We start from the raw sequence: 26,089 nt of genomic DNA, 5'->3' as shown, positions 1-26,089 counted from the left end.
AATGTGAAAATACTGGGAATGAAAGGGAACACAGTGACAGTATATGGGAAATAATGTGAAAATAGGAATAGAACGCGGTGACTCATTAAAAGGGGGTTGAAAGTAAACACTAGGCTGATTCTGTAGTTTGTTTTCCAATCCAGGTGAAAAACTACAGCAGGGCAAAAGACACCGCTGCAGCTAATAAATCAATACATTATTATTATTATTACTATAATAAGGGTAATAATAATAATAATAATATATTTGGGTGTGTCAAGGGAGAAATAACAATACTGTTGACTGCCCTCTGTGATTATACATTGGCGATGTGGGCATGCCGGGCACACCCAGCTGTGGGCACACCTCAATCTAACACAGAGGGCATATTATCCTGATGTTTCTTTGAATATTTTATTTAGGGTTTGTGTGTGCTACCACGTGGGTGTGGGGGGGGAAATATAATTATGTGAATAATTGCTTTGAAAATACTATGTTGTAAAGAAAAATCAATAAACATATGTTTTAACCCATTCTGACCGGGCACCCATTTTGGTGTTGGCATCATGTTATGCTTTAGCTATTGAAAAATAGCAGATCTACAAGCTCGTATCGCGCCACTCGGTGGCGCGATACGAGCTTGTAGGTCTGCTATTTTTTGAAAAAACATTTTTAGAATCTGATCTCAGGTCAGATTCAGGGTTAATCAGACCAGTGTGTGTCCAGTGGAAACCTCGTATGAATCTGATCTCAGGTCAGAATGGGTAAAAAAAATAAAAATAGAAAATCTAACAGAGGTTCTCAAACGTTTCAGGCTTCACCTGGGAGCCATCACTGGGAGGACATGCAGCCTTCGTCCTACTCCTCTTCCTCCCAACAGTCCCTGCTGACAGGTGACCAGCCCGGAAGAGTACGTGCTCTTACAGGCTGGGCCGGGCAGCTACTGACAGATGCTGACAGCCCGTATAAGAGTACGTGCAGCGATGAATATCACCCAGGCTTCCCTCCATCCACCGAACATTTTCATGATGAATTCCTGTTCTGTTCTTTGGCTATATTTGTCTATTTGTACGACGTCTCTAAATGTTTTGAACAAGGTGGACCCTCTTGTAAACGAGTGTGATGCTTTATTGGGTCGTCCACTCACAGTTAACCCATTCTGACCGGGCAAGCTCATATCGCGCCACCGAGTGGCGCAATACGAGCTTGTAGGTCTGCTATTTTTTTTTTTATCGAAGAACGACTGACATTTTTAGAATCTAATCTCAGGTCAGAATGGGTTAACAGTCTTTGTATCGAGTTTGTGCTTGAAATGTACTGTAATTCTGCAAACTGTTCATAAATATTTCAATCAATCAAACAAACATAGGCCAATTGTATTCATATAAGGCGCTCGACTAGGGATGGAGATCGTTAATTTTTTATTGCTAACGAGCACCTTATTGATCAGGCTTATCGATCAGGCTTATCGAGCCGGGTTCTTATCGAGCATTTTCTATCGTTTTGTGGAAAGACGGGAGACAAATTCTGAACAGAACCAGTACATTTTACTAGGGCCTTCAAATACAGTACTCCAACAGACGGAAGGCAATATTGACCTTTTAACCCATTCTGACCTGAGATCAGATTCATACGAGGTTTTCCGCTGGACACACACTGGTCTGATTAACCCATTCTGACCTGAGATCAGATTCTAAAAATGTCAGTCGTTCTTCGAGCTTGTAGATCTGCTATTTTTCAATAGCCAAAGCATAACATGATGCTGACACCAAAATGGGTGCCCGGTCAGAATGGGTTAAAGAAACTGTTAACTGCTTAATATGTGTACTGTCAAGTGTAATTTAGTTTACCCCGGACAGCGCTGGTTGGCAGGTATCAATACACTTTAAGACCGACATGTTTGTGCCAGCGTGGGCGCTTAGGCTTCGTACACAACACCTACACAACAAATGTCCGGTCCGTGTGTGCGATGTCTGATTGCCGTTTGATTGCTGCTCCAATTCATTTTCAATGGGAGTCACATGGTTTGACCAAACATTTTTGTTTGAAGAGGGGGGAGGGGCAGAACACCAGCAGCAATCAGCAATCAAACACAAATGTTTGATCAAACCATGTGACTCCCATTCTAAAAGCATTGTGGTGGCCCGTGTGAATGAGGCCTTAAGATTTATTTCTTGATCGCCTCTTTGTCTTGATTAAACATGCTTGATAAGTCCAAAGCTTATTGGTAACAGGTAAATGGTAAATGGTGCATTTATATAGCGCCTTTATCCAAGGCGCTTTACAGAGATTGTGCATTACATTCACCCATTCATACACACATTCATACACCGATGGCAGCGGAAACCATGCAAGGCACCAACCAGCACATCGGGAGCAATTAGGGGTTCAGTGTCTTGCTCAAGGACACTTCGACAGTAACTCTGGGGGAGCCCGGGTTCGAACTGGCAACCTTACGGTTACCATCCAGGCACTCTACCCCTGAGCCACCGCCGCCCTTGGGTACTCAATAAGCTTGCTATCGGGTTTTTTGGGGCATCGGTTATCGAGCTCCATCCCTACGCTTGAATGCCGAATGCACTGCTGTGTGGATTAGAACCCTTCAGACTTCGCGGTGGTGTTTACCAAGTCTGTGCCACGCCGAGAAATACATATCTGCTTTACTTTTGAACCTGAACTGGAAAACAAACAAACTACTAATTCAGGGTTCAGGGTTTCATCGACGTGCCCCTTGAATAATGCAGCTCTACACAGCAAGGCAGACAGTGTAGTCGTGCATCTGGTCCCCAGAGTCCATAGCACTGCATTAGTGTGAGAAATGCTGAGAAGCATCTGTATCGTGTACATGAGATGGAAGCATGCTGTGCACATGTGATGGGAGAATGCACCTGTTCATGAGGGCGGCTGGAATTCACTGCTGGGATGCCTGCAAATCATCTGTACATGAGCACATTACATGCACAGTTCAGCTGAATTTACATTAACCCATTCTGACCCGAGATCAGATTCTAAAAATGCTATGTTTCTATGTCAGTCGTTCTTCGATTTTTCAAAAAAAAAGCTCGTAGCTCTCCACTCGGTGGCGTGCTGTGAGCTTGTAGATCTGCTATTTTTCCAATAGCTAAAGCATAACATAATGCTAACACCAAAAGGTGTTCCCGCCCAAAATGGGTTCATTTAGACCTGCGGCCGATTCTACAAATGCCTTCTAAATCAATCAATACTTCTTGCACTTTCAAGATTTGACAAAAATCTCAAAAAATTGCACATGTACTCGCAGCTTGTGTATCTGCTATTTTGGAATAGCAAACGCAAAAATCTAAAATGACACGGATGCTTTCCCATATTTGAACCAAAACGTGCCACATTGCTTTATTATAATGTACATTTACGCCAAAACAAGTTCAATATTATAAATGAAGCATAAATGTACAAGGTCACAACGCTTCACATTTGGTCACGGCAGGCCAGGGTTGGGTACACTAGCACCAAAAACAAATAAAATAATGAAAATCATAATAAATTAGCCATTTAACCGTTATCGAAATGTCTTAGCGGGTTAACCCGTTCTGACCTGAGATCAGATTCATACGAGGTTTCCGCCGGACACACACTGGTCTGATGAACCCATTCTGACCTGAGATCAGATTCTAGAAATGTCAGTCGCTCTTCGATTTTTCAAAAATAGCAGACCTACAAGCTCGTATCGCGCCACTCGGTGGCGCGATATGAGCTTGTAGATCTGCTATTTTTCAATAGCTAAAGCATAACATGATGCCGACACCAAAATGGGTGCCCGGTCAGAATGGGTTAAACTGCAAAGCAGTACCACCCGCTTAAATTCAGGCTGCCTCATGCTTAATATTTTGAGCACCAAGCAGCCATGGGTCTTGTCACCATATTTGAAAACGGAGCACCCGCTGTCTGAAGCCCACATGGAAAAACACTTCCCTGCTCCATAAACGCCAACAGAACTGTGACGGCCTCAAAATGTGCCCTGCTCTTAACCCATTTTGGGCGGGAACGCCTCTTGGTGTTTCAAGCGTTCTGTTCTACTTTAGCTATTGAAAAATAGCAGATCTACAAGCTCATAGCACGCCACTGAGTGGCGCGCTACGAGCTTGTAGGTCTGCTATTTTTTTAAAGTCGTGAAAATGTGGCGCAAATCTTTTAATATATATTTCAGAGCGAACATTTTTAACTAAAATATTGGCTTCTGAGGGGGGGTCCCTGGAACTACATATTTTGAGATGGGGGTCCGTGGCCCAATAGAGATAATTCTGGGGGTCCTTGACATGAAAAAGGTTGAGCACCACTGACATAGAAACATGGGTTTTTCAGATTTTCTATTTTTATTTAGAAGCCTTTTTTTAATCGACCTCAGCCCAGAATGGGTTAAAGTCGACAGCCCGGCTGTGTTTGGAGAAGGCAATTGGGGACAATAAATGTTCTCTTCCTGAACAAAACACATGCCAGTCTACTTTCCCATCGAGCCACATTCTGTCTTCGTGTGCAGACAGACGTTCAGTCATCAACAGTGACGAGCAGAGTTGACAGACGTCGCATTAGAACACATGTGGACTGACAATAACAACTCGTCTGAACACTTCAACCCGCCACACCTGTTTTGGGCATGTTGTCGTAGGCAAATACTTCCACAATGTCACAAAATAGATAAATAAAAAGGTTCAATATCTTTAAAAAATAATAATAATAATGATAGCAGCTGATTTACAAGCTTGTATGAGTTGCATCTCGACAGGTTGTGTGAGCTTGTAGATCACCAGCGATGTTATAGGAAGTATACAGGGCTAAAGTTGTTACTCCAAGTCATTTAGCAAAACTGCTAATAATACTATTAGTGTAAACAGTAAACTGTTTTTTAATCAACTAATTAAATAATAAAAAGCTATAGAATGCATAGATCACGTACTATAGAGCTAAAACGTCACAGTACCAGAACTCTGCTAAAAAATACTATTAGTGTAAACAAAACGGGTTTGTTTAATAATCAACCGATTAAAAATAAAATAGCTATTTTAGACTGCAGTGGTGACGTGTGTAACTGTGTATATAGAGCTGCTGAACTTCACAGTAATAGAAATCTTCTGAAAGATGAACACTGTAAGCAGCTTTTTAATTTAATCTGTAGAACGAAGCAAGGCAAGGATTCACTTCCCATACTTGCTTCTTAAAAACTCTTTAAAAAATGCTGAGTTGCATGCAGTGCTTTGCTAGGCTAACCCCACAAGCAGCAACTATGTTGATTGCGCTGAATAGGGGGAAATAGGCACAGTGTCTTCCCAGCAGGCCTCTCCTCTCCTCTCCTTCCGTGCCATCACAACTGTCAGGTAAAACTAAATAAAAAAAAGGTCAGGCCAGGTGCAATCATTTAATATTTATCAGCTGTTTCTCAGTCAAATGCTGAGAAGTGATCCAGTGTTGCAGTAGAATGGGTATAGGGCCACGGTAGACAAACGGATCCTTGCCAACCACCAACCACCTCAAATGCTACTTTCTTGCAAAGCCGGAATTTGCAAACGGTCATTCTGTTAATAAAACAAACAGACCCATCTGAACATACACAAACGTGTATGTTCGGTTAGAGTAGACCCACAGTTTCCAAGAAGCGAAAAACCCCAAACGTCCGTCCGTCCGTCCGTCTGTCCGTCCGTCCGTCCGTCCAGTATGACACCAAGTCTCTCTGTGTTTGGAAGGGGTATGTGCAGCCCGGCTTCCTTAAACGGCCAACCCGACATGTCTGCTTAACGTAATGTATGAGAAAATGTGAGATTCCTTGAGTTTCCAACACAACGATTAGTTTCCACTTTCCACCCACTCACTAAACAACCATGTAAAATAATGGACGCCGGTTGCTTCAAATGGCCATCTTGGAATCTCAATCACACAACCCTCAATTCTGAAGGCTTGAACTAGCAGGAGTATGACTGTGGGAGGCAACCGGGCGAGAGAGGGGCTTGTCCAGCACCGGCCTATGAGGAGAGAGAAACATCTAATGAATTGCCTTTCATCGCAGCACAAAAGCCCAGAGTGCATTGAGGAATGTCCCCTCTCTCTCTCAGTCTGTCCGATGGACAAAGGGGGGCAACCTTGCCTCATGCCCCCACAGGGAGGCAGTGCCATGGAGGAATGCATGGACACGTACGTTGATCCTTCCGGTTCTCCCTGCTAGCTGTTGTTATCGCACAAGCAGTGCATCAAACTGAAAACTGAACTGAGGACACATTGTTTGCTCGCTAAGCTTTATAGCAGGGGTATTCAATTAGATTAGGCCGGGGGCAACAACTGTAGAATGATTGTGTGTGGGGGGCCGCACAGTGTGCGCGCGAAGCGCGGAAATTTGCTACGACTCTACGACTTGCTACGACTCTTAAAATAAACTTCTTGAACCAGCAAGTGGCGGACGGTGTGCGGGTCTCTCCTCCTTCCTTAAAACGTAAAACGTTAAAACGCCAATATTTTGAAAATAGAATATCTACAAGCTCACAATGCATCACATCGCATTGTGAGCCTGTAAACGGGCTATTTTTAAATATAACTGGCCTATATATAGCCTGGATCCCCCTGAAGGACAGCACTTTGAGAACCAGGGTAGGAAGTACAGTACATTTCAGTGGGTAAAGTTTCAGTCCATCACGGATGCTTACTCATCTGTCTGTCTCCGTAGCTGATTGCTTCGGCAAGGGGACTCCATCCCTGAGCGTTCTTCACTTTCACTGGTGCATTGTGGGCCAGTAGCAGATGGGCACACTCTGTGAGAGAGAGAAGGAAAGACAAATAAACTGAGTGAACATTCTAAAAATGTCTTCTAAATCCTATGTATTTATATAGCACATTTCATATGACAGACTCAATATGCTTCAAAACAAACACCAGCTTAGGCAAAGATAAAAATAGGAACATATAAAAAGGGGTTCAAACATCAGAATTAATTAAACTCAGAGTAAAGCAACAGTAAAAGGAAGATAACCAACACCACACACTTAAAACCTAGCCAAAGGCTTGTTAAATAATTAGTCTTTAATAACAGTCACCATGGTGACTGAACTTAAGACCGCCCACAATAATGACATGCCCAAATTGTTGGAAAAATGGTCAAATGTAAAAAAATGTTAGGTAGAATGTTGCACAGAGCTAGAGAAAGTGGACATGGGAACAGCATGTCTTCTCACTTCTTGGCTTCAATGGCTTATTCGATTTGCACAACATGCATCCGTCAAGCCCGTCTGTTATGCCGAGGACACTGGAAAACGACTCCAGTCTGACTCCACTGACTCCAACATCCCATCATGGAAACTTGGTCATTATGGGCCATTCAGTTCAAATAACTAGAATAATGACCCGTGGCCTGCCCTGGACTGGCGTAGGTTCCAGGGCACCAAGGCTGCTAATCCAGGCTGACATTGTGTCGCGGGTTCGAGACGTCCCGATCCTGAAAATGTATAAATAATAAATAAACCTCTCGATTATTCCAAAAAGTAATTGACCGTATAATCACTAAGAAAATAATGGAGTGTAGCAGCCCTAACAGTGGAACACAGAACACAAAGTACATCATCAAAAAAAGTATTTCTGTCACTTTTCAGTCTTCAGAGCCTGGGGGCCTCAAAACGAGTTTGAAAGGAGTCAACATCCCATGTTTCCCTGGGGTTACTTCCTGCCTGTCAGCCCAACATTGCCAAGGTAACACAAGCATTGAATTCAAACTTTAAGCCCAGTTCAGCTCTCAGAAGGGAAGCTAATTTTAGTGCACTGTTGACACTGCGTTTAAGGAAAAAAGGAAAAAAAGGAAGACAGGCTCTAATTTAGCATTCCAACTCTCTCAGGGGAACACAACAAAAATGAAAGGACTGCTACTACGTTAGTGTTGTTGTACTGATCCGTTCTGCACAGACAGAGCCTTGAGTGTTGTCACGACTCACAAACGGATGCTTCTGGTGCACTCTGTTTCTCAATCCCAAGTCCATGGACCACTTGTGTGCCAAAATGTTTTACAATGTTGAACACCCTTAGTTTACGTCTGTGTGTTGGTTAAAAGAAACATTTAACCAATGGAACGTATTAAAAAGTGCTTCTGCAAAAACCTCCTAACTCTACTTGAGCTGGATGTTTGTTTTTCATTTCCTAAAAAAGATCTTACATGCTCAAAATATAAATCAACAAGAAAACAGCAAATCTGTGCCTGGTTTGCTAGGACCAAATGACCACAAATGACCATATTTCTTACGTCATCATTAAGAGCTAGTCATACATATACACACCACGTACTCTGGTCCCAGCAGATCAGGCACAATTTGCTATTTTATTTTTACTGATTATGTATATAGTATACGTATGACTAGCTCTAAATGATGACGTAAGAAATATGGTCATTTGTGGTCAACAGGCACAGATTTGATGTTTTTCTGCATAAACATTGAATGGCGGGACAGCTGTCACGGCGGAAGAGACCGGGCGAAAACATTACTTGCGCGCTCTGCTTGCGCAAGTAATTAGTTCACTTGACTGTTGCACCCCCTAAGGGGAAGACAGGACGACAGCCTTGGTATCAATACAATCTTATCAATCCCTACTTGTTCCTGATAAGTCATACAATACAATACAATACAATACATGTATGATCCTTCTTCCTGCTGGGCAGCTCATGAACAAAACAAACCCGCCATGTGGAGCCTGCCGTTCCTGTACGGCTGCCAAAAGCCTGTGATGATGACATCACCGTACTGTACTCCTGGTACTACTGTACCTTCTATATCAAGCTCTATCTCAGCACTGGGAGGAAGTAGTCACACTCCTACGGTGCCCAACACACTTTGTCAATATGTTTTGGCAGCAGTCCACATGCAAATCATACTAGGCCTAGACTGGTGTTGACTCATCCAGTGGGGCAGGACCCCAAAACAAAGACAAAGACCCACTTCAAAAGAGAACACGTGTTATTCAATGTATTGCTGAGTAGGGCTGCAATGTAGCCTGGATCAGCCGTTGGATCGTATCGATTCACCAAATTATTCATATTTTTGTAAGCTTCATTTATATCAACTGACCGATTCATTAAACACTACGTTATACTTCATCACACAACGCTGTCGTTCCATTTTCTGAAAATGTTTTCGCCTCTAATAACATGCCCAAAATAGGGATCAGTTTTAAAAGCTTCATTTTATTAAACTAAATGTATTATTGGTGAGCTCTTGCACCCCTATGTTTGGGTCCACATGTACAGTGCAGTGCAGTCGAGGAGCAGTTGCGTGCAGAGTCTGCAGACTAAGTGAAAGTGGTAGCCGTGATCCATTGAGTGGATAACTTAGGACAGCCACTTGATAACAGCCCAACCCTTGATCAACATCATGGCCTGGTTGGTGAGACATTTCAATAGATGACTCTTGTCGTTTTAAGCTAACAAAAGCCATATACAATTTAGGCATTCAGTGTATGAGTGGCTCGTGTGGACTACTGAACAATATGGTCTTTTATCTCTAGCTCCCTGGGTCAGGGTCAAGCCCTATTAGGTTGTCTGAATAAATTCAATACAAAAACCACTGTCTCAAGTTCAGACTTGTTGCTCTGCAAAACATCAGTGGCCGTACTACTACAAAAGCAGAGTAAGAACCTTCGTCCTACTACTCCTACCCAACACTCCCTCCTGACCGGTGCCGCCCAGCCCGTAGGAGTACCTGCAGTGACACCCTCCCCAGGCCCGTGACACCCTCCCCAGGCCCGTGACACCCCCCCCAGGCCCGTGACACCCTCCCCAGGCCCGTGACACCCTCCCCAGGCCCCTGACACCCTCCCCAGGCCCGTGACACCCTCCCCAGGCCCGTGACACCCTCCCCAGGCCCCTGACACCCTCCCCAGGCCCGTGACACCCTCCCCAGGCCCGTGACACCCTCCCCAGGCCCCTGACACCCTCCCCAGGCCCGGACACAGGCCAATTAATTGTGTTCGTATAATTGCTCGACAAAGCCGGATGCACCGGGGTGGATTCGAAACCCACCACCTCCACAGTCAGATATTTTACCACTGCACCACCAGAGCGCCTTCCAGATCCACTCCAGGTTTTTATTCAGACCGACGGGTTCAGAAAGCTTGCAACTGAGGATGTTTAAGCAGGGAACGCATTGATGGGATTCAATTGTAGAAAATAAATATATAGGCCTACACACTGGATGATGCTACAAAAAAACTAGTGGTGGGCATAGATTAATTTTTTTAATCTAGATTAATCTCACTGCAATTCTGGAGTTAATCTAGATATTATTATTTTTTTAAGATATTTTTTTGCGGCTTACGCCTTTATTGATTTTTTAAGGGATAGAAAGTAGGCTGACAGGAAACGGGAGAGAGATGGGGGGATGACATGCGGTAAAGGCCGTGTCGGGTCCGGGAGTCGAACCCGCGGCACACCGCGACTGGATCACCAGTCCGGTGCCCAGACCGTTACGCTACGGCCTGGGCCTGAGTTAATCTAGATTAATCTAGATTAAAATGGCTCATTTGAACTCTGCCGAAAGCATTGAAAATATGTGTGCGCTACCTAATAATAACACTGATAGGCCGGCAGTTGATGGCAATCCACTGAGCTAGGAGGTTAGTTAGCTTGGCTGATAGAGTTGGGCTGACGGGCTTGCCACGGTTGCACTCCAACATTGTAGTTTGACGAACACTTTTCCCCGGAGCCATATTAGTGCTTGGCCCGCCGGCAGCTTCGCTATCATCAACCAACGCAAAGGGATGCTTGTGTGTTAGGTGATACTTCAGACTTGAAGAACTCCTACAGTAAGCCATTTCTGCTTTGCACAGGGTGCAAACCACCTTGTTCTTGTCGAGGTTTCCATTGGGAAGCTTCTTGTAAAGAAATTTCCCCTGAAGCAAACCCGGGTTCACAGAGTCCTGCATGCTGACGTTTGATGTGGCACGCCGCACTGTTCATTAATTTCACCCGTGTCCGGTTAGGTTAGGATTTGTTACCGCCCCGCTCTCAGAGTAATTTATTTCACCTTGTCCCTGTTAGGTTAGGACTTCTCCCTCCCACAGAGTAAATCCGCCAGGTAAAACTATCAAAGTGAAATTCCTAGTTTGCTCGCTTTATGCAGTCAATGCAGACCCAGCTCCCAGACCCAACTTTGAGAATAGATTAATGGCGATAATTTTTTTGACGCGCGATAATATTCTCGCGTTAACGCAGCACGTTAACGCCGATAACGGCCCAGCATTCAAAAAAACGAAACAGAAAAACTTTAATTTTTTAATGGTTCACCAAGGATGTATTCAATTGTAGACCAGCAGGTCAAGTGTGAATGTATGTCCAGGCCAGGGGCACTGGTTTTAATGATGGAATCATTAAAGGACCACTTCACCACTTTTCAACCTATCTTCATATAATAGGTCCTCACTAATAATCATGAAAATTCTTTTGTACTAAGTCTGTGTCTCATAGGAGGGCTGTGGGCAGTTTAGAAACCGTCTTCCAGTGACATCATCATTAGGCAGAATCTTTTTTAAACAACAGTTTTTTTACAAAACTATTTAGATTCTCATTATCGTGAGAACGATGGCTTCCATTTTCGCATTGCAACTTTTCAGGACTAGAAAGCCTGCAGTTTCTATTAGCTTGTATTCCCCATCGATGATGTCACTGGAAGACGGTTTCTGAACTGCCCACAGCCCTCCTATGAGACACAGACCGAGTACAAAATAAATTGCACCATTTTTTCATGATCATTAGTGAGGACCTATTATATGAAGATATGTTGAAAAGTGGTGAAGTTGTCCTTTAACATGCACAGTCAGAAATGCTACTATTAATCAACATAAGAGGGCATAAAGGGCGTTCTCGCCCACATAGCTAAGAGTAGGGATGCCACAAAGTGACCATTTGCCCAATCGAATAATCTACAGCTCTGGCGATTAATAATCGATTTGATCGATTTTTTATCAATATCAGATAAAACTTTTAAGATTTTATATTATGCACATGCCATGGTCACATAACCATTATATGTTGACTGAGTGCATGCTTTGATGGTTACAGTTTTATAATCAGTTTTGATGAGTAAACCTTTGTGGAGATCTTCTCAGTGCCATTCAGGATGGAAAATGAAATCCATTTGGATTTGGGGAGAAGTAGTTTCAGAAGGGGCTGGTATGAAGTAAAGAGAACATGTTCAGTTCACTAGTCTACACTCTACTCTACACCTGCCTTCATTTCATCTGATTGTCTGTCTGGCAGGCACTTAACAAGCGATCATTAACTGTGTCTGTTAGAGAGAGGGGCAGAGAAGAGTGGCTTTGCTCAACTTGATTTATACTTATATTCTCCACTCTGATGAAGGTACATGTTCGATATATCATGCAGCCTTTCTTATTAGCCAATATTATGGCTATAAAAAAATAAATATTTTCTTTTGATTTTCGATTATGAAATATTAAAATCGATTTCGGAGACTGCAACTATTAATCGAAAAAATCGATTATTCGGTGGCATCCACATCCATCACACGGCTAGAATGTCACCCTCTCATCTAGTGTACCTGCTCACCCATGTCTATGTTTTATTAATGTCTACCGGCCAGAGGTCTCATGCATTCTTTATAACAATGCAAGAATATATTTTTCAAACACGGCCTAATTAAAACATATTAACCGCACAACACAGAGCAGGAGCTGTGTCCCAGGAGTGTAATTAAGAGCTAATAAAAAAAGATATGATTAGCGATGGTGAACACAGTAGAGCAGTTACACTTAAAATTAATTACAAGTCTAACGTCCACGTCAACCAATGGCATCAAGTGGTTCAATTGAGAGAGCAGTGGTGGCCTCATTGCCAACATGGGAATGAAATATGGAAAAAGAGGTCGAGAAATGTTAATTCACTAGCGTGTAGCCCCGGAGAGCAGCCATTGAAAGCCACCCATAAATGTCATACTTCAATTTCAGGCCAATAGACCTTTTTCACAGCACACATTTGACATGATTCCATTTAAGTACATGCTTACTGTAATGGAACAGAACCAGAATTACTGTCATTACTGCATTTAACCACCTACAGTACATATTTGAATTGGACTGCATGTTGAATGCTGAGTATCGTATTGTGCACTAATTCAATTAAAGGACCACTTCACCACTTTTCAACCTATCTTCATATAATAGGTCCTCACTAATAATCATGATAAAATGGCACGATTTTTTTCTACTCAGTCTGTGTCTCATAGGAGGGCTGTGGGCAGTTTAGAAACCGTCTTCCAGTGACATCATCATTAGGTAGATTGTTTTTTAAACAAGATTTTTTCACAAAAATGTTTAGATTTTCATTATCGTGAGAACGATGGCTTCCATTTTCGCATTGCAACTTTTCAGGACTAGAAAGCCTGCAGTTTCTATTAGCTTGTATTCCCCATCGATGATGTCACTGGAAGACGGTTTCTGAACTGCCCACAGCTCTCCTATGAGACAGACCGATTAGAAAGAAATCGTGCCATTTTTTTCATGATTATTACTGTGGACCTATTATATGAAGATAGTTTGAAAAGTGGTGAAGTGGTCCTTTAACCACTTACGTCCCATATTTGCTGCCCTGATAAATAATGAAAATAGCCGATCTTCAAGTTCACAACGCACTGTGACAAATTGTGAGCTGATTTTTGTAGATCTGCTATTTAAATTTGTCATTTTTGAAAATGTCCCTAAAATAGTGACGCCAGGGTTAGGCACTATATACTTATGTCCACCAAGACCTTTTCACCTGAGCGTAGCTTAGGTGAAATTGTTTTCAATGGGAACACGGCAGCAGTGAGATGAGGCTGTGCGTGTCTAGTACCGTCTATTCTGCGTTGCATGCTCATATCTGGTGTTTTCATCTGGTCCGCCGCCCAGAGCGTAAATATTTTTCAACTCTAGGCGTTTGGACGAGAGCGCCTTGCATTTTCAGCTGGGAAACACATGGCCTTAACGTGGTTAAATAAAGCAGAGCAGGTGATGGACACTAGGGTTTGTTTCAGCCATGTACATCGAGCCAATTAAATTACATTTTACAATGTATTGGCCAACACAATGCATGCACAGGCAAGGGTCCAGTGCCGTATCCAAGGCCATGTGGCTGCTGGTATAGACTGGCTATTGTGGAGGTTTTATTTGTGACCTTTTGGTTACAGGACAGCCTTTCTAAAAACAGGCCACCCTGCCCCAGGAAAGGGAAATGAGCTATAGGTCTAAAGCAGCGGTCCCCAAACTATTTTAGCCGTGCACCCCTGCTAACGCTGACCTAGCTGACGCACCCCCCCCCCCCCCAACGCTAAGTTTTGTTGTATTTGGCCGAAAGTTATACATTTTTAATACGATTATGGCAAATAATCACAGAATGTCACTGCACTGAGAGACATGCAGCTGCTGTATACTCCCGCAGTTGCTCTATACATCTCCTTACAACAGTGTTATACCAGATTTGACCGTTTGTGCTAAATAACACCATAAAACCGCCATTACCGTTTTCATGTCACGCACCCCCTAGAGGGCGTTCGCACACCACAAGGGGTGCACGGACCACAGTATGGGTACCCCTGGTTTAAAGTCTTCTAAACTATTGAAATTTGAACATCTGCGATGTTACCATGAAATGCTGTGATTTAGTATTGGACGGGTATAGCCTCCCTGCTGGAAAAGATATATATTCCAAATTTGCGCCACATTTTTCACGATTTTTCAAAAATCACTCGGTGGCGCGCTATGAGCTTGTAGATCTTCTATTTTTCAATAGCTAAATTATAACATAATGTTTAAAACACCAATAGAGGGTGCATATGCGCATGCTTAAAGCGAATGGCACATCGAGTGGAAAATCAAGTGGCAAAGCCACATGCAAAGTGATGCAATAGGGATGCAAGGTTCAAATGCTTTAAAAAATATATATATTATTATATTGCAACATTTTTGGCAAGTGGTCCCCAAATCGTTCAGCCCTCATGGAAACAAGAAAAAGCCTTACAGATTAGCATCGCACTAGCTAGCCCAATTGCTACTTGAAGCTTAACCAATGCCACTAAGCCCAAAATTTCAAATTTTAAAGAAATGTACAAGCAGCTTAGCAAATCACATCGTGAGCCATGTCCGGTGATTTCTTGTACTGGAAAATGTTTGCATAGGATTAGGATAACATGTTCGAAATGGAAACTGGGGTTAAAGTGGTTTAATGTAGAGCAGTGATTCTCAATAATTTTCATGTCAAGTACAATGTTTTCAAGTATTTGAAAACATTGTGTCAGGGACCCGGACCCCCATAAGAGAATATTTGTCAGCATGTCTATTTACAAGATCACAACACGTGTTGCGAGCTTGTAGAGAGGCAAAAACACAGGCTTAAATGTTTAAACTATTCCTCATTTTGCTGGGGACCACCTGGAACCCCCTCAAGGACCCCTCTGATACCGTTTGCCCGCTGCTCCACAGGGCAGATAAGTGCAACTGCATTCTGCTGCCTGACCCATTCACCCAGCTGATTTCTGTGATTGTGTAATAATAACAACAACATTTAGCAGATATATATGTTACATAATCTGTAATGGCTGGGACATGATGTGTGCATGGCTACACACCAGGCTGACATATGTTCAATCCAGGCTTCAAATCAAGTCATCTTTACAACAGAAGTTGACCACAAATGTTTTCCAATGTAGGATTCAAAACACAAACACATGATATCAATAATAAATCAGTCCCTTCCTTCCACAAAAACAAGACTAATAGACTGTTAATGTAAAACACATAAATTATAGTACAATAGATAATGTAAAATGAAACTATATAAAGAGACCGAAAGAGGAGCAGTGTTTACCCTAGGATGAAGTTTTAGCAGACGCAGTGAATATTTATCTTGATCACTAAAGGTATCTATTATCTGAATTTTTTTAATTTTTTGTAGTTGTCCCTGGCAAATATAACGTAACAACTGTGGCGTTCATTTGAATTAAAAATCAATCCCAACTAACCCCTAATAGTTGAACTCAGTAGCCCTAATAGTTGAACTCAGTAGCCATGATACTCAGCAGTGTGCTGAATATAATGTGCAGTGGTTGTATGAGGGACAAAAGACAAACGCCTCTATGACAGGGCAGGGAGTGGAGGGAGTGAGGGACGGAGGGAAAGTGGAAGAGAGGAATGGAGAAGCGCTGTGGCTAATCTAATGCCCCTCACGCTACACTACGTGCATTGGCTGCAGATGGGCCACTTGTCAGAGGCTCCGCAGGCTGTTAAGTTCAGCCAACCTCCGGTCCCGCGGACGCTGGGCACATCCACAAATGGGTTTTCTCATTCACTTACCTGCTATATAGATCATCTCCGACACCAAGTCACAAGATCGGGATACAGGGAAATACTTTGATCTTCTGGGACATACTGTACTGCAGCACATACTGTATACAAATTCTTTCTTTGGATAGGAGAATAATAAATAAGTTTAATCTGTGCTATTGTTATCTTTCACACTATTGTTATCTTTCACTACATAAAAATAAATGCTTTTGATCAATAAACAGTCCCAGACGTGCAGAATACACGTTGCCTGTTAGGAATCATCTTCCAAGTAGCTCTCACTTCACAGCTTTCTATTTCTATTCAGAGATTTTAGCTATCCTTTCTCTGCTTTGCACAAGCTGCTTTTTCTAGTGCCAATCTGATGGAAGATTATCACTGGTTGTATTGTATGAAACTTAACTTTGCCGTAGGGCACACTGGTTTCAATCACTCGCCATCCTCTCAAATCCCATCTTATATTCTGACCGGGCACCCATTTTGGTGTTGGCATCATGTTATGCTTTAGCTATTTAAAAATAGCAGATCTACAAGCTCATATCGCGCCACCGAGTGGCGCGATACGAGCTTGTAGGTCTGCTATTTTAGAAAAATCGAAGAGCGACTGACATTTTTAGAATCTGATCTCAGGTCAGAATGGGTTCATCAGACCAGTGTGTGTCCGGCGGAAACCTCGTATGAATCTGATCTCAGGTCAGAATGGGTTATAGATAACTCACGATTGCATCTGCAAGACCAAGACCGCTGGCCAAGTAAGCATTGCCACCAGGAAAGGTAATTATCTCTATACTGTTACCGTGTTACGGTACATTTGTGCACCGGTGGAAACGTTGATACAAAACAGCCTCCAGTCCAGAAGACAATTGTTCTCATCCTGTGCCCTTTGGCAGCACTGGTGACAAATGACAATGGCTGCAAACTGTGTGTCAGATCAGATATGGTGTTGAGTATTAACTGCATCAGAATCACTAGTCACAAGGTTGGCACTGGGCTCTAGTCGCAAGGTTGGCACTGTGCTCTGACAGTCTGACTGTCCAGTGCATCAGTCTTTGAGCTGCATATTCAGAAAGTCCCCAAACTTCTGCTCAATCCTCAGTGGAAGGAATGTGCCACATACTGTTGTACAGCACTCCTGCAGAACAGCTGTCATTAAGTCAAGAGTGCCTGGCTGCTCATCGTCACAAACTAGGGCGATGCAGCACTGTTGAGCTGCTGTACGACTGTACACACTGTACACACAGGCACAGCTTGCCATTCCCCTCCCATCACAATAGGACTGCCACACCCAATCTATGACCTCATGCTTACTGTCGTTGAGTGTTGTCTGGCCAGGGCATCCCTGGAGGATGAGGCAACGACATCAGCAACGACATCAGCCACACATTAGTACAATCAATTCCACATCGGCCACTGGGCTTCCTCACTCTTATAACAGTTTGCGATAAGCAGTGACAGGGCCAATATACTCCTGCAGCGGCGAGGATTGGATTTTGTGACTACGAAATCAATTGGAAACACTCTAAATTCATGGCCCAGCGACGGGAGCTCAACAAAATGCCAGTCGGGTAGCAGAGGTAACCCTATGCTGGAGGCATTCACTGAAAGCCCTCTGCAAAGAGGGCATTAATGTTTCACTAGCATGTTCTGAAGAGACTCCCAGCTAAATTAAATGTAGGCATCGACTCACAAAGGACCAGCACCATTAATATTGGATGCACAGGCATGCTTTCAGTTGAGCTCATGCAACTCAAGTGAAAGCCGACTACAGGGGCTTGAAAGTGGACAGAACACGTTCATCCTGTGTTCTAGACTGTGTGTGTTATTCTAGGATGTGTTGCATAATACAGCTTGTGTAAAAAAAAAAAGAATCACTTTCACAATGTCACATTTTCAAGATTAATGGGTCTTCAGTTCCACTAAGGGACTTTCACCTCCTTGTCCACTCAGATGAAAACAGACAGAAACTGAGTGCTACTGTGTGCACATTGTGGAAGTTGGAAATTACCCCTCTTACCTCAACTAATTATCTTCTTCGCCGGTCTCAATCTGTTACAGTGTTTGAGCCAACAGTGCTGCATCAATTTTATGCAATGTAATCATTGTCTAATAATCCTATACTAATCAAGAGGCTGTGTATCTGTGCATCTCCTCCACTCTGAGGCATCAGATGTACGGATATTATGTCCATTAAAAAAAGAAAACCAAAAAAGGCTTTCCATGGCCAGTTCCCATCTTTTGATTAGGGTGGAGATCCGGTGTAAACTCAATCTCTCAGTGTATTTATAAATGAGCAATGAGCAATGAGCATATAGTATTGTCGTTGGGGATTTCTTTTGTGATCTGTGACAAATAGTCTGGTAGTGGTTGTGTTAAGCCCACCACACACCGGCTGCGTCCCCCCCGCGCGTCGCCGCGCGGCGGACACAGCCGCCTCCATTATTTTCAATGAACCTATCGCACACCGGCTGCGTCCGACGCGCGGTCACGCCTCGCCTGCCGCGCCGATGCACCGCTGTTCTATTTTCCAGGCGTTGCCGCGCGGCCTCCACCCGGCTATCCGTGGGCGTGGCAATGGAATATAGTCAACAAAACTCCCCAGCCGCGTGTGTGTCGGGCTTTACTCCATCAGTGAAATACACAGATCAAAACAACAAAAAGAAGGCAATCAATTAGACAGATTACACAGAGACATACAGATGATACAGTACATAAACAAGACAAATATCAATGCACTGACAAACGCAGAGATATATTAATCTCTGACAAAGACAGACAAGGAAAGACGAGATACTGTAGGTTCACAGTACTTTCCTGACAAACAAAAGCAGACGACACATAATTATCTATGACCTTTCCCACACACACTAAGAAAGGCCGGGAACAACAACAACAACAGACAGGCAGACGCAACACAGCACACACAGACATCTGTAATCAGTCATTACCCACCTTTGTGTCCAATCATGACGGCCAGATGCAACGGTGTGTTCCCTGTGGGTAAAAAACATAAAGATAAAATGATTAGAGGCTGCCCTTGACACCGTAGGAAACTAAAATAATATCTCTGTGACAGGCGCTGCTGCATTTCATGGTATTCATGGCACCACAATCTAACACTACTGTCATCAATTGAAAAGGCACAATCCTTCAAAGTGTGATGTGAAAGGCATGGAGGAGAAGGAGAGCGAGAAAGAGACGGGGCTATTATAACAACTACATTCTAAAAATCATACATTCAGCAAGATGGCATGGCTTTGCAAGTTGCTGAGAGGTACAAAGAAAAACACCAATATGTTTCAAAGCAATGAGGGCAGATGCTACGAAATGTAATACATTTGGGGAAATAAAAAGGCTGTCGGTAATAACACAAGCTCTCCTCTTTCCAGGTGGCAAAAGTGCCACGTTAGCCTCGGAAGAATCCCTCCACAGGAAGCCGATATCTCCCACATCATCAGCGCTACCCATCACTGTCAGCCATGCTTCTCCTTCCACCACTCAGATCTCTGGTGGGAGAGAGGAGAGCACAGAAGTGTCCAGAGCTACACAGAAGTGCCCTGTTTGGCAAGGGCCGGCCTAGCGGTCCGGGCACCTAGGCTGTTAATCCATCTTGACAGCGCGTCGCAGGTTCGACTCCCAATCCCGACAACCTTTCCCGTCAACCTACTTTCAATCTATCAAGAACAGAAAAGGCCCGAAAAACATTTTAAAAAAAACATAAAAACTAAAGTAGAAGTGCCCTGTTGGAAACCCTGATGTGGGTGACAATACAGCCGTGTCTGCCATTTAGCTTGCCGGTTCACTGGCTGTTGTGATGAACGGCATGGAGAGGGCATTGGCTACGCTACAACAAGGCACAATCCGTTTCACGCCACAAGAATGTGGAGTAGGCCTGTGGTGGCCAGCTTAACCACTAGAACCCAATGTGGAGTAGGCCTGTGGTGGCCAGCTTAACCACTAGAACCCAAGCATCCCTATTCTGGGATGGGAAACATTCACAGGAAAATAGCAGATCTACAATTTGTGAGCTAAGCCTGTTGGTCGGAATTCTCATCGAATAGATTTTGTGTAAAGGTTTAAAAAAAAGTACAGAGCCATCTCAGGTCAAGTTTAAGTATAGAACATGTGTTAAAGAGGCTGTCCAGTAAATGAAAGGTCTCTAATTTGATTCTTCCTACCATCAACACACACCTTTCCTGCTTACACACTGTAGCTACAGTACAGTACAGTACAGTACAGTGAGGAGCATCAACCACTCACAGTGAGTGAGCACTGGATACAATACATTGCCGTTGACAACCTGCTCAATAGTAAACATGTTAGTTAAGTAGGTCAACTCATCTGCTAAATATGTATTAACAATATTTCTTGTCTTCTTGGCACTGCAATTACTCGACCACTTACTTTGTTGTTGGTTAACTAGCCCACTGAGCATTTTTTTGTAAAAATGGGTTAATTTTTTTTAAATGGTCTAAAAATGAAAGTCTTTTGCACTCTAGGCTTATATTAGATGTTTAAACAACGTTGTTTCAACTTTCAACATATATATAGACATCACAGTCTATTATAGACTGTGATACTTTCATTTTAGACCAATTATAACCCATTTTTAGACAGACGTCTAATAATAGACGACTATTGCTCAGTGGGAGGATTGATGCCACACTCCAACCTTGGCACTGTGTAAGTCTGTCCGACTAGTCTGGATAAGAGTGTACTGTACCTAAAAATGTTATGATTAATCCATGCCAATTCAGCAGCAGCCTGCATCTACAAAAATGTGAACTTCTAAGGAATACATATTATGACTTCAACAACTCCAGTACAGCCCCCTCAGCAAGGTTGAACAAAGTTTGAGAATTAGAGGCTCAAGTTCCAACACTTCCGACACAATGTGTCGGAAGTGTGCTGAAGAAACCAGACTCCATCACAGATTGTATTTCAAATACAATCTCACTCACAGTTTGCTACACAAGACAACATACACACTGGGGAGAGTACAGCAGTGCTGAACAAAACAACCTTGTTTAAAAGAGTATATTTCCAACAACATCATTGAGACAAATCTGACACAGGAGTCCAACATAAGACACAACTTGGCATGAATGGTTAACCTATGCCTCTGGTTCTCATGTGTGGGGTCCGGGGACCCCAACAAAAAAAGTCTGTCCTTGGGAGAATGACAGAATTGATGTTGACCGGAACTAGGAACAACTTTTGGGTCTGTAACTCACAGTATAGAAATGGAACGAACAATTGGGACCCCTGAAAGTCCCTTTGTACACCATCAAGAGTTAAATTAACACAGCTGGTTACAGTGTAGATTGGGGTCCCTGAGTGTGTGTGTGTGTGTGTGTGTGTGTGTGTGTGTGTGTGTGTGCGCGCGCACACTCATGGTGGTCCTTGAAATTAAAAAGCTTGAGAATCACTGTTCTACTTAGCCCCATATGCTCTACTAAGCCAAGGTGTTGGCCCAAGCAGGAAAAGCTTAAGCTAACCATAGTAAAGGCTTAGCCGCAATTTGCAACTCTAGATTTTTTATAATGGGATGAATCTAGAGTTGCAACAAGCTCCATCCACTTCCTATTCATCATTTTTGGTTTGTGATCTGCTTGTCTTAAATGACGTTAAACTCACCAACAGCTGCAGTCCAAGCTTGAATTATCCTCTTTCAATCTGCCGAGCTTGTTTTTCATAAAAATCCACCGTAGAGATGTTATGAGCTACTTTCTGTCAAGACATCCTCTGCAAATTATTATTTTTTGAAGTGTTGCAGTTTGGAAGCACTCGTTTCTGTTAACGGGTCGCGCTGCTGCCTCCTGCATTATGTGCAAATTCGAAACAGGTTGAACGCTGGGCCGTTCAGTGACATACGACGAGTGCTTCCAAACTCCAGCACTTAGAAAAATAATCACTTGCAGAGGATGTCTTGACAGAAAGTAGCTCATAACATCTCTACGGTGGATTTTTATGAAAAACAAGCTCGGCAGATTGAAAGAGGATAATTCAAGCTTGGACTACAGCTGCAATGTTGGTGAGTTTAAGACAAGCAGATCACAAACCAAAAATTATGAATAGGAAGTGGATGGAGCTTGTTGCTTTTCTGAAATTTTGATGAGTTTTATGTAGGGTCCCTGTTCATGACTATATTTCCGTATGGGAATTCTCGAACGCGGACATAAACATGCTCTCTAAGATTGAATCTGCGGCGTTTGACGGCCTTTTTTTGTTTGCGTTATTCTGAATTCGGGAACTTTAAGTACCTATACATTCCGCTGCGAATATCTCCTGTGGCGCGGAAGCCGTATTTTTAATCTTTGTTTGACCGATTTGGTCGCTTTATTTCTTCTTGTTTGTTTACCATTTATTGTACCGCCTCCCGGTGTGCGGTTGACTTGTGCGGCTACGTCCCTGCCTCTGATCTGCTCTGTCATAGCTATAGCGCCACTAGCTAGCCAGATAGGCGGTACAATGAGGTGTCAATAAACAAGGAAGGAAGAGAAGAATCAAAGCGACCAAATCGGTCAAACAAATTAAAAATACTTAACGGCTTCCGCGCCACAGGAGATATTCGCAGCGGCATGTATGGGTACTTATACTTCACAGATTCAGAAACCCTCACACGAAAAAATGTCGTCAAAGAGCGCAGACAGGCGTTATCCATGTTGTTTATGTTTTATGAATGTCCGCGTACCAGGTGGCAGGATACTGATGCAACAGGACCCAATGCACTGGGTCTAACAAATGTCAGAAACTTCAGTAGCATTGGGTTCTGCTTGGAGGGCTAAAACAAATCTAGAGTTGCAAATTGCGGCTAAGTAAAGGCTCGTGTGTATTTGGTTCTGTTCTCCATAAAACAGGTGGACTGTGGTAGGTTTTAGGACTTACAGACTAGTATAGTAGGAGTTCTGTCCTTTAAGAGAGCTTTATGACTACTAAACAGCTTCTGAAGACTTATATTAACTCACCGTGGACGTCTTTCTGTGCGATATTCTGGGTCCGGATGAGGGAGGACAGACGTCGCACATCTCCTTTGAACACACATTCGTGCACCGGGAACTCTTCCCCACCGGTTCTGACGATGATGGGATTTTTGTTATTGTCGGCATCGACGACCACCACGTCCGCCACGTCCGTCGCCGGCGATGACAGCGACGTGTTCGTTGTGTTTGCATTGATCTGCGACTGCTGCTGCTGCTGCTGCTGTACAGACGTGGATTTGACCAACTTGTGATTGCTGAAGATTTTACTTGCTCGGCTTTTGTTGTTCGCCTTGTTGGCGGTGCTGCCGCCGGTGGTGGTGAACGTCCCACCGGTCGCAGCCTCCTCGTCCGGTTCGAGTAAATCCTCCTCCTTGCTGGGTTTGGGGTCCTTGCGAAGGGAGCGGATCTTCTCTCCGGTCATTTTCTAATGGAACACTCCTCGTCGGGTCGGTTCTGGAGCAGAGGGTTGGTGGTGGAGTCGACGGACGGACGGACGGTGACCCTCTCCGGACCGGGACCGGGACCGGCCGAACGAACAGATGCGATTCGCTGCTGTCTGGCAGGAGAACGCCAGTGGTCCTACTTCACACAAACACTGTAAACAGCACAACATGAACACAATACACCAGTTCGATCCCCCCGCCGGCCGCCGCACAAAAACACAAGTTGGCAGCTGTTGTTGTTGTTGGGGGGGGACAAACAACAAGTATATAGCCTCCGCCGCTCGCCTCGCAGGTCCTAAATAAACACACGAGTGTCGCTGGCTGACAGGCTGCACAACATAAGCGGCTCCTCCGGCATCATTTGACTAGTACGGAAGACTCGTCTCTGCTCTGCTCTCTCGTATGTCGTCGTCTTCTTCCGCCAACAACATCGCGAGAGTTCGCAGAGGTTACCATCGGTCATGACTCATGTGTTCATTACAATGCGATCATATCCATATCTACTGTCCTGTGTCCTGCTGCTGCGCACGAATTAACATCTCGTGTGTGTGTGTGTGTGTGTGTGTGTGTGTGTGTGTGTGTGTGTGTGTGTGTGTGTGTGTGTGTGTGTGTGTGTGTGACTTGAACAATGTGGACCCTGTTGTAAACAAGTGTAATGCTTAATTGGGTCGTCCACTCACAGTTAACAGTCTTTGTATTGAGTTTGTGCTTAAAATGTACTGTAAATTCTACAAACTGTTAATAAATATTTCAATCAATCAATCAAAAAGTGTGTGTGTGTGTGTGTGTGTGTGTGTGTGTGTGTGTGTGTGTGTGTGTGTGTGTGTGTGTGTGTGTGTGTGCGTGCGTGCGTGCGTGCGTGCGTGCGTGCGTTTGTAATATTAGTTAAAGAGTATAATAGCACTTTCATTAAGAAAGAGTTAATTCATTGACAGAGTCGCAGTCCCCTGGAGGGGCAGGGGTGGGGGTCCCTATTTGTGTGAGCGTGCGCGTGCGCGTGCCGCGTGCGTGCGTGTTCCCATATTTTCACAGATTTATTGCATCTTCACAGATAGCCTGATATCGACCATAGGAGGATCTAAAGTCTACACACTCTACACAGAATTGAATTCTCACACTGTTCACAGTCAGCTACAGACTGAATAAATATTGTTCTGAAAAGATTGTATCAGTCTGTAGTGTCTGTCATAAATGCAACTATTGGTTATTTTATACAGAGTTAAGAAAAGACAATAAAAGTAATAGAGAGCTAATCAAAAGGCAATTCAGGGTAAAAGAAGAAATGTCAAGATACTGGTCAACTCGGATGATTATTTTCAGTGGAGAAAACAGAACTAAAATACATCACTTGGATGCACCTGGGACGTATCCTCAGTGATGTATCCCAAGGTCATCACCTGGGACGTATCCTCAGTGATGTATCCCAAGGTCATCACCTGGGACGTATCCTCAGTGATGTATCCAAAGGTCATCACCTGGGACGTATCCTCAGTGATGTATCCCAAGGTCATCACCTGGGACGTATCCTCAGTGATGTATCCCAAGGTCATCACCTGGGACGTATCCTCAGTGATGTATCCAAAGGTCATCACCTGGGACGTATCCTCAGTGATGTATCCAAAGGTCATCACCTGGGACGTATCCTCAGTGATGTATCCCAAGGTCATCACCTGGGACGTATCCTCAGTGATGTATCCCAAGGTCATCACCTGGGACGTATCCTCAGTGATGTATCCAAAGGTCATCACCTGGGACGTATCCTCAGTGATGTATCCAAAGGTCATCACCTGGGACGTATCCTCAGTGACGTATCCAAAGGTCATCACCTGGGACGTATCCTCAGTGATGTATCCAAAGGTCATCAGGGTTTCGGGGCTCGCAAACACCATACCCCTCACTCGGGTGACCCAGCCGGGGTGATCAAGTCCCGACTCCCCAACTTACGTCCCAGTAGCTACCCTCTATCAGACCCACTACTAGGGAAAGACCAGGGCCACACAATCCGTAGGATCCACTCCGGAACTACTCTGCCGGGACTGGGAGGTACAATTCTGGCATGTGGTGGGACTACTATAGGCTCTGTGGGTTGACTCCTGTCCAGGCCCCTCCTACGTCTCACCAGGTCCACTCCTGCTCTCACCAGGAGTACCCAGGACCTGTGCGTTGCACCAGACTCCCAGCACCAGACACTTTTCAGGAGTGGTGGTTTCTTGAGCCGCAATGGCTCTGCAGGCTCCACCTGGGCAACGGCGTTACTGCAGGCTCCGCTTGCGGCTCGAATGGCCCTCCTAAAGGCCTCATCGAAGGTTTTTGGGCTTCCTCCTCATGGAGGATGCAGGCTGGGGCACCAACCCATAT

General features: G+C 44.0%; 1 protein-coding gene across 1 annotated transcript in view; it reads right to left on the bottom strand.

Moving 5' to 3' along the window:
* The window catches only part of LOC310860478 (ankyrin repeat domain-containing protein 13C-like), a 71,145-nt gene extending 47,031 nt beyond the window's left edge, over window positions 1-24,114 (bottom strand). Inside the window, exons 1-3 of the mRNA XM_083767421.1 lie at window positions 23,274-24,114; window positions 19,258-19,299; window positions 6,648-6,752 (exon numbers count right to left, since the gene is read on the bottom strand). Coding sequence (XP_083623547.1) covers window positions 6,648-6,752; window positions 19,258-19,299; window positions 23,274-23,709 — 583 coding nt within the window. The 5' untranslated portion in view covers window positions 23,710-24,114. The remainder of the gene's footprint in view (window positions 1-6,647; window positions 6,753-19,257; window positions 19,300-23,273) is intronic.
* Between the last annotated feature and the right edge of the window lie 1,975 nt (window positions 24,115-26,089).

This window comes from Protomyctophum parallelum (genome assembly GCF_964188405.1).
Source record: "Protomyctophum parallelum genome assembly, chromosome: 6".
Lineage (NCBI taxonomy): Eukaryota > Metazoa > Chordata > Actinopteri > Myctophiformes > Myctophidae > Protomyctophum > Protomyctophum parallelum.
This window is presented reverse-complemented; position numbering and strand designations above follow the sequence as displayed.